General features: G+C 44.8%; 1 protein-coding gene across 2 annotated transcripts in view; it reads left to right on the forward strand.

Annotated features, from left to right (window-relative positions):
- Positions 1–6,760, forward strand: part of LOC139278958 (solute carrier family 66 member 2) — a 75,738-nt gene extending 68,978 nt beyond the window's left edge. For both annotated transcript variants that reach the window (XM_070898243.1, XM_070898244.1), the window contains exon 5: positions 893–6,760. In XM_070898243.1, the coding sequence (XP_070754344.1) occupies positions 893–1,067 (175 nt within the window). In that variant the 3' untranslated portion in view covers positions 1,068–6,760. The remainder of the gene's footprint in view (positions 1–892) is intronic.
- Positions 6,761–12,419: the final 5,659 nt, after the last annotated feature.

Below are 12,419 nucleotides of genomic sequence, written 5' to 3' on the forward strand. Positions count from 1 at the left end.
AGGACTGCTTCCTCTCAGCCCACCAAGTTTAGCTTTTTCCCTGCCCACCATCGAACCCCCGACACCCCACCATCAAACCACTCCACCCCTCAATCAGGTTCAGGATCAGACACCCTGGATCCTTCCTCTACCCCCCCCACGCCCCCGGGATCGGGATCTGACCACTCTACCCTACCCCCAAAATCCAGACCCGCCCCCCCCCTACACTCCCACCAATGCAGCTGCAGGCTCCCTACCTGCTCCTGGGGCAGCAGCCTTCTCCAGAGCATTGCCCGCCCAGGGAGCTAAGCCTGTCACTCAGGCTGACGTCCGGGCCTGGAACTTGCGTGAAAAAAAAGTCGCACAGTCGCGGAAACCAAGACGTCTCCCGAATAAAGTTCCCCCCCTCCAGTCCCCACCCACTCCTGAAACCTGCCCCAGTCAATATCAGGGCCTATTCTTCTAAGATGACTGACAGAAAAATAAAAGTAGTCCTAATCAAGAAATGAACCATTGTGAATAAAGCTTTGCATTATGATCAAGAGTGGAGCCTCTTGCACATCGCCCTCTCCTTTCACCCCACTATTGACGACTGTGCCTTCAACTGTCAAGACTCTATGCTCTGTAATTTCCTCCCTAAACCTCTCCATCTCTCCTCCTTTAAGACCCTTCTTAAAACTCCCATTTTTGCCCAAGCTTTTGGTCACTCCTGCTAATTTCTCCTTCTTTAGTTTGCCATCTATTTTTATCTCTTTACAGCTCTGTGAAGCATCATGGGACATTTTCCTATGTAAAAGGTGCTATATAAAATTCAGGTTGTTATTGTTGGTTAATATTGTAAATTATATTGTCATTTGTCAAATGCCATTACCTTAGTGTAGTATAATAATTTTCATTTTTTTTCTTTTTGCAGTGTGAAGATGGTGCTGTTGTGGACACTGGGAGATGTCTTTAAGACGACATACTTCATTACTAATGCGACTCCAGTACAATTCTGGGTTTGTGGGGCTGTTCAGATTTGTATTGACATTGGAATTTTCTTTCAGGTGTTCACCTATGGGCAAGGAGAACATGTAAAATATATCTAACATAATGTCATAGTGAAAGTGAATGGCTACACAGGCCATATAATACTGTGCTAGTTGTGGCTAGAAGATTTGTTTCTTTCCAATTCTATGGAAGAATATCCTATGCTATCACCAGTTATTTATAGTATCTAAAGTGCCTTCACCAAAGTAAGCAGTCCCTGTCATCATTTCTTTCCCACAGGATGCATTCTGCTGTTGTCCAAGATCTCCAAATCGTAAACCAAAATGTACCTCCAACATGCAGCAGGAAGCAGTAGCTTTAAACGTCTCTTATGATTTAGCAAAAAGAGACGGATATAAACAAGAACAGGAACAACAAGAACAGAGAAGTGCTCACACTTATTAACAAGCGTATAATAAGGGCTGATGAGATGAATATTGCTGAAATATGAGGATGGTTCTCAAAATCTCCTCAAGCCTTAACATAAAACTCATTTTGTATTGTAGTCTAAACTTTCTGCTGGTGACAGGAACTTTACCTGACATGGGTGCGTTGCCTGTCATTTTCCTCTATGCACTGGTGGTGGGCTAGGTATCCCACGATCAACAACAACAACTTGTATTTATATAGCGCCTTTAACGTAGTGAAATGTCCCAAGGCGCTTCACAGGAGTATTATGAGATGAAACAATATCACCACACACTCAGAAAATTACATCCTTTAGCACTTCTAGGGAAAATGTTTAAAATATAATTACAGTTGATAGTGTCTTTATACCCTTTATAATGTTCTGAGTGTAATATTTAATGGCAATACTGAAATATTAAACTGTAGAGAGTAGAATTTTGTCTACACTGATTGGAAATAAGTTGCCGATTTTGGACACTGGATCAGTGAGAACATATTTCCAATGTGAGCTAATATTGGATGAATTGCAGCATTTTATTACATGATATTGTCCACTGGAAACACTGAGAATGGTCCTTGTTGTTCCTTCTGCAGTTTCCTTCTATTTCCACTTTCGCCTCTGCTTTGAGTTTTACATTGTTGCACTGTTTTTTAAAACAATTATTCGGCTTTATTCTTGGCCTGTTCCCCAAGCAATACATTGTTTGGTGGTTAGTCATTTGCTAATTTCCAAACCAAATATACGTGCAATTTAATTTGCTGCAATACAAATGTACAGTGCGCAGCAGGAAGCCTGTGAGTGGGTATTGGCAGGAAATGTAACCTTGGATAAAGAGTGTGATACTGTGATAAGGATATGCTTTAACTTCGGAAAATTTCACAGATTCTAAAGTGATCTATTATTACTGGAAAAGTGTTTTAAAAGATATTTCCAGCTTAGTGAGTAGGATATTTTTAACGATTCTAAAGGGAGCGGAAGTTTTCCCTTGCCAAAACTGTTACTTAAGATAAATATGAGGAAGTTAATCCTTAAAAATAACACAATGCACCGTCTGTGTAGATAAGAAGCTAACTGTGCAGTGGAAATGCACAGCATCGTACCTCAAATAGTCAGACACACCCAGTTTGTCGGGAGCTACGGCCCATTCTCTGGCTGAAAAATTCTCTATAATGATCGCAAGAATAGATCCAAAACTTCCTTTTCTGTTGTAACATTAACTGTCCTTCTGAAGGGGGAGTTCAGGGAAACATTTTTCTTTTTCACTCCCTGTTCTGACTGGGGTTGGGGGGGGGGGGGGGCGATCTTCTACTGCTGCCCACAGCGGGCACGAAGGAGTCGGAGCAGCCATGGTGCCCGCCCACGCTGCCCGCCCACACCTACCAGTCTGAGATCCGAGCCATTCGTAATTCCCGGCCTCGTTTAACTGTAACCGGCAGGCTGCAGCCTGCCAGCTATAGGCGGGCAGGATGTAGCCTGGTGCCCAAGCTGAGCTGTTGGGTCAGGTCGGTGGGGCAGGGTGGGTTTCGGATTCCGAAGAGGGGCTCGATCGGAGCAGGACGGCACTCCTGCTCCTTCTGGCCCCCATGAAAATAACATTTCAGTATCTTGGGCTGTTTTGTGAGCAGCCTCCAGCAGTCTCTCTAAGGAATGTTGATTAGGCTGCTCAATGCCTTGCATAAATGGGTGCAGTGTGGACCTAAACATTGCAATCGGGTCCTACAACCAGCACACAACACTGGTTTGAATATTTTGGCAGTCTCCTGCCTGTTTCAGGAGGGTGGGATGCTCACACATTTGCAGGCTCGTTTGCAAATTGCACCAGGGGATTTATCCATCAATGGGATGGTCGAGTTGCCCCCCCCCCCCCCCCACCCCCCGCCCCACCCCCCACCACCTCCCAGATGATTTTCAATTGTCGGCGATCTGATTTTCAGCGAGAAAAGCACAGTCGGCAGCTGAAAATCACCCCCACTATTTCATAACAATTGCTTTTAGGGTCATTAACAAGAATTATTTCCTTACTTTGCTCCATACACCCATTTTAGGCTGTGAATGAAAAAGACTGTTACTGCTTTTGTTTATCAGTTTAGGCATGTTTACTTTTCTGTCAACATTTAACACAGCATACTTCACTGTAGAGGTCTATCATCTGACCAGTACATTCATAATAACTTCATTCTGTTGCTAATTACGACATTCTAAAATTGTAACTACAGGATTTTACAGTTGTGGAATCTACCACTACCTTATGCATTACCCATTTACTTTATAATATTTCGTATCAATCGGAGTATATAACATTTTTCATCCGCTTTCTATAAATGACTAATTCCTTTATTTCCAGATATACTGTGCTGAATTCTCTCAGTTCCGCCAGACTCTGATCGTACCTCTGACAAGAGTCCAGCGGACCAGTTTGGAAAATGGCCAGCCATTGTTGGGGAAACCCATTCGTTCTTGTAAAGAACAAAGCATCCGCCTGCCCCTTACACGGCCAGCCATTTCCAAGGGGGCAGTGCTGGGGAAGGGGACTCCATATGTTGGGAGTTCCTCATTCCAAATTAGATCTGGTGGATGTCAGTAGCCCAGTGAGATGAGCATACCAGCCTCCAGAAGGGCAAAGATGAGCCCCACCAAGGGAACCGAGTGGCAACCTGAATCCCTGGAAGGTGGAGACATTTCACAAAAGAAATAGGGTTGGCCCTCTTATAAATGGCGGGACTGCATGGGATGTCCGGAGGAGTGGGAAGGGGGACATGTGCCACCCTTTTCTCATGAAGGGTTGTGTCTGTGCTTCCCAATCCTCTCCTCTCCGCTTCTCTCAGATGGAGGCCAGACAGTTGCGTTTCCAGCAGCATGGGTCAGCCAGGTGCTGGAGGTGTGGGCCCTCACTGGCTTTATGCAAATGGAGTCTCTCCCCCTGACCACCACAAACTCTGGATGGGTCAGTGCTGCAGTGCAGCAGTGGTGAAATGCCAATGCATCTACTGGGATTGCAGCCTGTGCATTTTGGGGGCTTTTAAGATTTATTTTGTGTGTGTGCGTTTTTGCACAGAAGATCACAGTCTTCCAAAATGTACTTAAGTTACATAAATAAAGCAGACTCTGCTAGCACAATGTGAAAATTAATATCTGATGGTTTGTGCATATGCAATAATCGGTGGTGAATTTTTTTCTCACTTCTCAGAAAGGTTTGATTTTTATAGTCTAATCTGTTACAGAATGTACTGCCACTGTGATTCTCAGGTTCAATTGTAATGAACTCCAGCAGGGCTGGGCGATTTTAATATTACGTTATAATCATGGTTTTTGTAAATGGGTCATACTCTGGCAGTGAATTTTACCTGAGCTGTCAATGCCAGTTATTAACTCGCACAGTTGTTTTTGAACTGTTATCTAATACTTGCTTCTATACGGTGCAGATGATATTGGAATAGGTACTGAAGATTTGTTGTGTGTCCACGTGCAGTCTACAGCTTGACATTAATCCGTCATTTCTTTTGCCAAAGCCTTTTGTTGAAAATCTAAGGACGTTAATCCTCTGAATGAACAAAATACCTTTTGAACTTTTAAAGCACACATTCTCCCAATGTGCAGAAACAGGTTTTCTGCAATTCCTCTCAGAATAACCTGAAACATTTAAAAAAAAATTTTTTTGATTTTATTATGCATTCTGATGTTGCAGTCAGTCACGTAAAAAAAAAATGATTGTGATTTTATATGCACAATAACTAGATTTGATTATAATATGTAATATAACAGCACCAATGTTCCTGCTAAGGTGCGCACGTGGCCCCGCAGTAATGAAAGGTCCCGTGCAGGCCACTCACCAGCTTTTACATTGTAAATACTGCGCATGGACAGAAATTTAAAGGGACCGCACATTAAAAGAAACAGGCTGCGCAGAACAAAGCGCAGCTTTTGGGGAACATTGAACAGCACTTCAGTTATCCTTTTATTTTCAGCAGCTTGGTAATATTTTAAGGTTGGTTAACACAGAACAAGTATTCTTTAAAGTAATTTGTGACACAATATATGCTCCACAGTGACAAAACATGCATCTGATCATTTTTTTTAAGTTCTGATTTTATATACATATTTATAAATAGTACTGGATACCTCTCAGTGAATTTAAGATATTAGCTGTTCTCAGGTTTTAGGTGATACTGACAGAAACAGCAGCACAAGTGTTTAAGCCAAGCCTCTGTATTTATGCCGAGAGAAATTGCTGCACAGTTGAACCTCGACCTGTTTTTTGTATCGATTTAAAGTACCAATGGTGAGGCTCAGCACACAACCTCTGCCCATGAAACCCTCTCGCAGACCCCCTCATTACTTGGAATGGAGAATTTCAGATACAGAGTTAATTATCACTTGCTGAACCAGGATTGTCAGAACATATACTTGGCAATGAGAAATTTGCGACTTGCTTGATGGTGTCCAATTTTGTTTAGTGTGCTGCCAGCATCACTGGTGTTAAATCTGTGTGATATCTGTTGTGTTTCCAGTTGGATTCTGTTGTGCCACCTGTTATACACAACAAAATAGACTGAGTTCTTCCCTGGGGCTATGTCTTGTAGTTCACTGAATGGTGTTCAGAATAGCACAGGGGGTAATTTTATGAGGCTACACTCCCAGTGCCTCACTAGATGAATTGGTCACACAATTGATCCTATAATGTTATATCTCCAACTCCAACCCACACTCCCATCTATTGAAGCTCCATGGGAACGGTAGCATGGTGGTTATGTTAATGGACTAGTAATTCAGAGGCCTGGAATACAATCTGGAGACATGAGTTCAAATCCCACCACAGCATCTGGGGAATTTAAATAAAGCTGGTATCAATAATGGTGACTATGGTCATAAAAACCCATTTGGTTCACTAATGTCCTTTAGGGAAGGAAATCTGCTGTCCTTACCCAATCTAGCCTACATGTGACTCCAGACTCACAGCAATGTGGTTGACTTTCAACTGCCCTCTGAAACGGCCTAGCAAGCCACTCAGTTGTATTCAAGAAGACGACTCATTGCCACCTTCTTGAGGGCAATTAGGGATGGGCAATAAATGCTGGCCTTGCCAGTGACACCCACATCCCATGAATGAATAAAACAAAAATTCCAAGCTGGGAACTTCAGAAAATTACCCCTACAAAGATTGTAGAAGAGTGTTATGTTGATCTATGCAAGCAACTATTTTTGTCTCATTTTTTTTTTAAAACCTTCTAGGTCAAATATAACTTAACTATATAATATATATATAAAACTTAACCTGTTTATTTTCAAATATTGTATTGTAAGGAAGAAAGAACTTGCATTCATATAAATTTGCTTAATTTACCTTAAGGATTTTACATTTTGATGTATCTTTTAGTATGTCATTGCTGAAATGGAATAAATATCGGAATGTTGTATTAAAGCACTTAATGAAAATATATTTTCTCGTTTATTTCATAGAAATAGATTTATTCATTTAGATATATATTTTTAAAACAATTTAACCCCTATATCCGAGTTAAATTTAGATTAACAGTCCTTTGAATTGAACCAAAACTCTGAGCGTGTCCATTTTGGGCTTGATACATAGACAGATCATCTTAATAAAAAAAAACAGCAAAACGGTCTTATAATTACAGCCCTTGACTTTGACCCTTCTGAAATGTTTTTTGGCCCTACGTTCCTAGGTTACTTTGAAGTCATATTCTGGGTTTACCTTATCTATACTATTTAATATTCTCCGCTTGGAATCTTCTCTGCACTCTTCACATTGAATGTTTGGCTGGAATTTTTACCGTGGAGTCGGGCCGGGTGCGTGCGGGCCACGTAGCAGGTCGGGAACGCAGTGTTCGGCTCAGCTCGTTCTTCAGGGCGACTTTCACTTAATGGCCCCACTTAAAGCAGTCATGCGCATTTCCCGGCCCAAGTAAATGGAGCGGGTCTGATGAGGTCATCGAGGACCCATTTCCAATGCTGATATTTAAAGCAGCCTTGCACTCAACTCATTTGAATGTTGCTAGAGGAGGGTGGAACCTGACATCCAAAGGGCTGAATACTCTTCTAAACCAGCAATGATGGATAGCCAAAGGCAGAGGGCTCCACCACAGTTTTCAGATAGGCTCCAAAGGCAGTCAGAGCAACCATGGAGGTCCTGTTCCCTGCTGATAGGCCAAGGTGACCTCCAAAATACGCCAAAAGAGCCTGGCTGGATGTAGCTGAGGAGGTCAGCAGCAGGGATGTGGTGGTGAGGAACAGGATACAGTGCAGGCAATGATTCAATGATCTCATGAGATCAGAAAGGTGAGTGCAATGCCACACCCGCCCTCATCCTGATGTGCCTGTCACCACATCCCCATCACTCTGCCTTCCTAAGCCTACTCCTGCACATCATTCCTCACACAATCATACTTTCCAGGTCCACCCATCCCTCTTTCTCTATGTCCATACATCTCTATCTGACGAACTACCACTGACACTCGCCCTCAATAAGGGAATGGAGTATAAAAGCAGGGAAGTCTTGCTACAGTTATACAGAGTATTGGTGAGGCAACACCTGGAATACTGCGTACAGTTTTGGTTTCCATATTTAAGAAAGGATATACTTGCTTTGGAAGTAGTTCAGAGAAGGTTCACTAGGTTGATTCCAAAGATGACTTATGAGGAAAGAGAGCCCAGAACACTCAGGAGAGACAGAGAAGCGGTGGTGGCCCTCCAGTCTTCAGCAAGGATGGGGTTTCTGGAGATTTCGGGAGTTGGAGAGATGCTGGTGGTGGGAGACGGAGATAGGAACACATCCCACCAATCTGGTGACCGAATCACATCTCATAAAGCTACACGGCATACAGCAGTCACTCATAGGTGACTGATGTTAGCAGCCAGTGAAATGCCATAATTTGCTTAATGGTAACATTACACATTCTTATTATAACTGTTATAATTCATCTCTTTACTCTTCCACAGGTCCATCAACTGCCTCCCCCCAGCCCCCTCCACCCCCCACTGTTCAGCCGAAGGAGGAAGACGACTCTTCAGAGGAAGTTTCATTCTCTGAGGGCACAGCATCAGCAGACCCAAGCACACCCAGCACCAACGCAGATACGTACACCTCGGTGGTTCCTATGTGCCATAGACTAGAGTTGTCCATTGTCTCACAATTCATAAATGAGAAATGGTGTTAACAGGGACAGCAGTGTAGACTCCTCACCAGAGAGCACAGGATGCTCCAAGCTCTGTTGAGCTGCATGCAGACGCTGAACCTCGGGGGCCATCAAAAAAGAGGGTGATCTTGGACAATTGCATGAGGCTCTGGCATCTTTTGCAACTGCAAGGTCTGCAAATGTTCAAGGAATGGAGGAATCCATCTCCAACATGAGCACCACCCCATGTAGGTGATGGCAACAATGTGCTGTTCCATGGAAGGATGGCCACCTGTATGGAGCAGCAAACTGGCCATTTACATGAGCACATGCTAGCTGTGGAAAACAGAAGGCAGGTGCTCATAGACCTCCTCTCTAGGAGGAATATAAACATAGACTTGGGCACTCATCGCCCCACTGATGTGCAGCAAGGCGCTCTTTAACTCCTTGCTAGCAGAGAAGTACGGGTGGCCCATGAGAGGGATGATGGTGAGAGGGGACATGGAAGTGGGGACTCTTCTCAAAGAGATCCCACTTCTCCCCCGTTGCCTCCCCCTCAGTCGGAGCCCGTCATGTTTCTTTGGATTTCGATGGCCGAGTCTGCCCCTGCACAGCTGCAGCAGGAATACAAACTTTGGCGGGGCCATCACAGGCTCCAAAACCCAGAGGACGTCTGCCAAAAGTGCCTTAACACAGTCTTAGGATAAGGGGCAGGCTGTTTAGAACTGAGATGAGGAGAAACATCTTCACTCAGAGAGTTGTTAACCTGTGGAATTCCCTGCCGCAGAGAGTTGCTGATGCCAGTTCATTGGATATATTCAAGAGGGAGTTAGATATGGCCCTTACGGTTAAAGGGATCAAGGGGTATGGAGAGAAAGCAGGAAAGGGGTACTGAAGGAATGATCAGTCATGATCTTATCGAATGGCGGTGCAGGCTCGAAGGGCCGAATGTCCTACTTCTACACCTATTTTCTATGTTTCTATGTTTCTATGTTAACGATTCGAAGTAGGGAAGTGAGCAGACTACCTCTACCTCTGCGGAAGCCACAGGGGTTGCCCCTCATAAAAGCACTTGGAAAAGGAAAATGACACAAAAGTAGATGCACACAGATATGCACATGGGAGTATGAAACATGTTAGTGTTAAGTTTCAGTTATTTTGATGACACACTTAAATGTTTTGATTTGCACCACTTTCGGTCTTGTCCATTTTTGCCTGCTACCTTGGAACTGGCTTTGTCACTTGGACTGAATAGTGAGACATTACTTAACCTTAAGCACTGGGGGTTTGGGTGAGAGGAATGGATTGGTTATTGTAGGGATGCTTTATGGTGTTGTTGGGGGAAGGGAATTTAGTCCAGCATTTGGCTGCCATGTGGCTGCATTGGAGCAAGTGAAGTAAATCTGGCCATGATGAGGCCATCCCAGGCCTCCCAGGCAGCAATGTGTACTGCTGCCAGTGCCATCTCCACCTCAGGTTCTTCCTCCTCCTCCTCCTCCTCCCCCTCCTCATCTTTGACTGCTTCTCCTCATTGTCGACCTGCTTCTCCTCCTCTTCCTCTTAAGAGACTGTGTGCTCTGCACTTTGCTCCTTCTGCAGCTCCAACCCTTATTGCTGTGCTGTGTTGTGCAGCACGCAGCAAACAACAATGATTCTGGAGACCCTGGGTGGTGCGTACTGAAGGGCTCCTCCAGATCTGTCAAGGCATCTGAAGCTCATCTTCAGCGTGTCTATTGCTTGCTCTATGTTGCATCTGGTGGACATGTGGCTTTCACTATAACGCTCCTCGGCCTCAGTAGCTGGCCTCCTCAGGGGTGTCACGAGCCACGTCTTCAGTGGATAGCCTTCGTCTCCAAGCAACCAGCCAGTAAGTGTGTTTGGAGGTGCGAAGAGCTGAGGGAAGATGGACGGAAGAGTCACGACAGCTGCCAGAGAATCTGGTGCACACCTGCATAATCATCTTTTTATGGTTGCAATGAGCTGCACATTGAGGGAGTGGAAGCCCTTGCGGTTCACATACACTCCTGGCCGAAGATGGGGTGCCTTCTTGGCCACATGTGTGCAGTCGATGATGCCCTGCACCTGTGGGAAGTCAGCCAGAGCTGCGAAGCTGAGCACCTGCTCGGTAACACTGGCTTCATCAGTGGCAAAGTTGATATAATTGGCTGATTTGTGAAACATGGCATTGGTCACCTGGGTGATGCAACTATGGGCGACTGAAAGATATCGCAAATGTCTGTTACAGATCCCTGGAAGAAGCCTGAGGTGAAGAAGTTGAGGGCAATGGTGACTTTGACAGCCACTGGTAAGGGGTGTCCACCAGGACCTCTGGGCTGCAGGTCTTGTTCCAGCAAGTTGCAAATGTCTGCGATGACCTGGCACGATAGCTTGAGCCTACTGAAGCATCGCTGCTCAGTCATGTTGAGGAAGCTCATCCTCTGCTTGTATACCCTGTGTTGGGGGTATCACCTGCAGCCCAGTGGTGTCCCCTCCTTCCTGTGCAGCATCAGGTCGTTGAGGAGAAGGCTGCTGTTGTGGTTGCTGCAGTTGCTGCTGGTGGTGTGGCTGGTGTTGGTGCTGGGGCTCAGCTTGGTCCAATTCTGACAGTATAAGCGGCACCCTTGCTGATGTAGTAGATGGCAGGTAAAGTGGAGATCAGAGGCACAATCCCTCAATGTTGTGATAGTGAGTAGCAATGTGGTGGGAGTGGCTTCTGAAGTTTCAGAAATGACCTGCAAACTGCTAACACCCAAATCTGGACAAACTGGAGTGAGCTGGAGCCTTTTCATGAGGCAAGTAATGACGTGTACTGATGGAGTATTTATGTGCTTTTCCCGGCTATCAATGAATGAACTCACTAATGGTCCCTTCACAGGCGAGTTACCAGACCCTCATCAATCACGTGCTCCTGCAGTAAAAGTCAAAAGCTCTGAAGCAGTAAAAACTCTCTTAAGCATCTCTCAACAAGCAGTTAATGTCTTCAATGAGGTTGCCCACCTCTGCCGATCAGATCCGTGTCGCACCTTCAGAGCCACCAGAGTTAAAGGTGATGGGGGCAGGATGACGGCGGCTACCGAGGCGCTCGCTATTTTTGGGGATTTTTACTGCCAACCTGACCCCAAACCCGCTTGTTCGGCAACGGAAAAATTCCGGCCACAGTATGTTTATTGTGACCATGAATGCTTGGATGGTGTCCAGAATAACACTACTTTTTTTATCAATTATTATATCACTAATGTTCAGGCTGGGAATAATAGGATGTAAAATTGAAGCTGCAGGAAGATCAGGTTCAAGGAAGAGCCAGCATGAGGTCCTGCAATTAAATTATCATCAAGCAATTGTACAAAAATACCCCACAGTGTATCTGATTTTAATGCAGAACATTTTGTTACCAACTCACTGGAGGGAGCCAGGATTGGCTTACAGTCAAATCCTAAATATAGACTAAATATATAAATTATGTGGTGCTAAGAGGGGAAGAGGGATACTGAAGAATTGAGGAATAAGAGAGGAAATAAATGCTCTCACTTGCAGCTGTCACTGGTCCACTGATCTTGCCATCATCGACTTTCACAGCTGATATCCAAAACGCAGGGCTCTCTCAAGCCGTTAGCCTGGTCCTTAAAATGTGTCAGTTGTCTTATGTCTGAGATTCTTCCCGCCAATGGCCTGCCTCTCCTGGGCATTGTGGGCCAGTATTCTCTGGAACAATATTTACCGCAGTAGGCGAAAGGAACATCTGAAGGGAATCTCCCAGGTGGTAGCAGACATCTGATGTAACCAGAAGGACAATTGCTAGAGGGACTCTGGAACGTGAGAGGTCAGAGTTGAAAGGGGCTGCATGCAAGAAGGGCTTGTGAGGTGAGTTC

This window comes from Pristiophorus japonicus, chromosome 13 (genome assembly GCF_044704955.1).
Source record: "Pristiophorus japonicus isolate sPriJap1 chromosome 13, sPriJap1.hap1, whole genome shotgun sequence".
In the NCBI taxonomy this organism is placed as follows: domain Eukaryota; kingdom Metazoa; phylum Chordata; class Chondrichthyes; family Pristiophoridae; genus Pristiophorus; species Pristiophorus japonicus.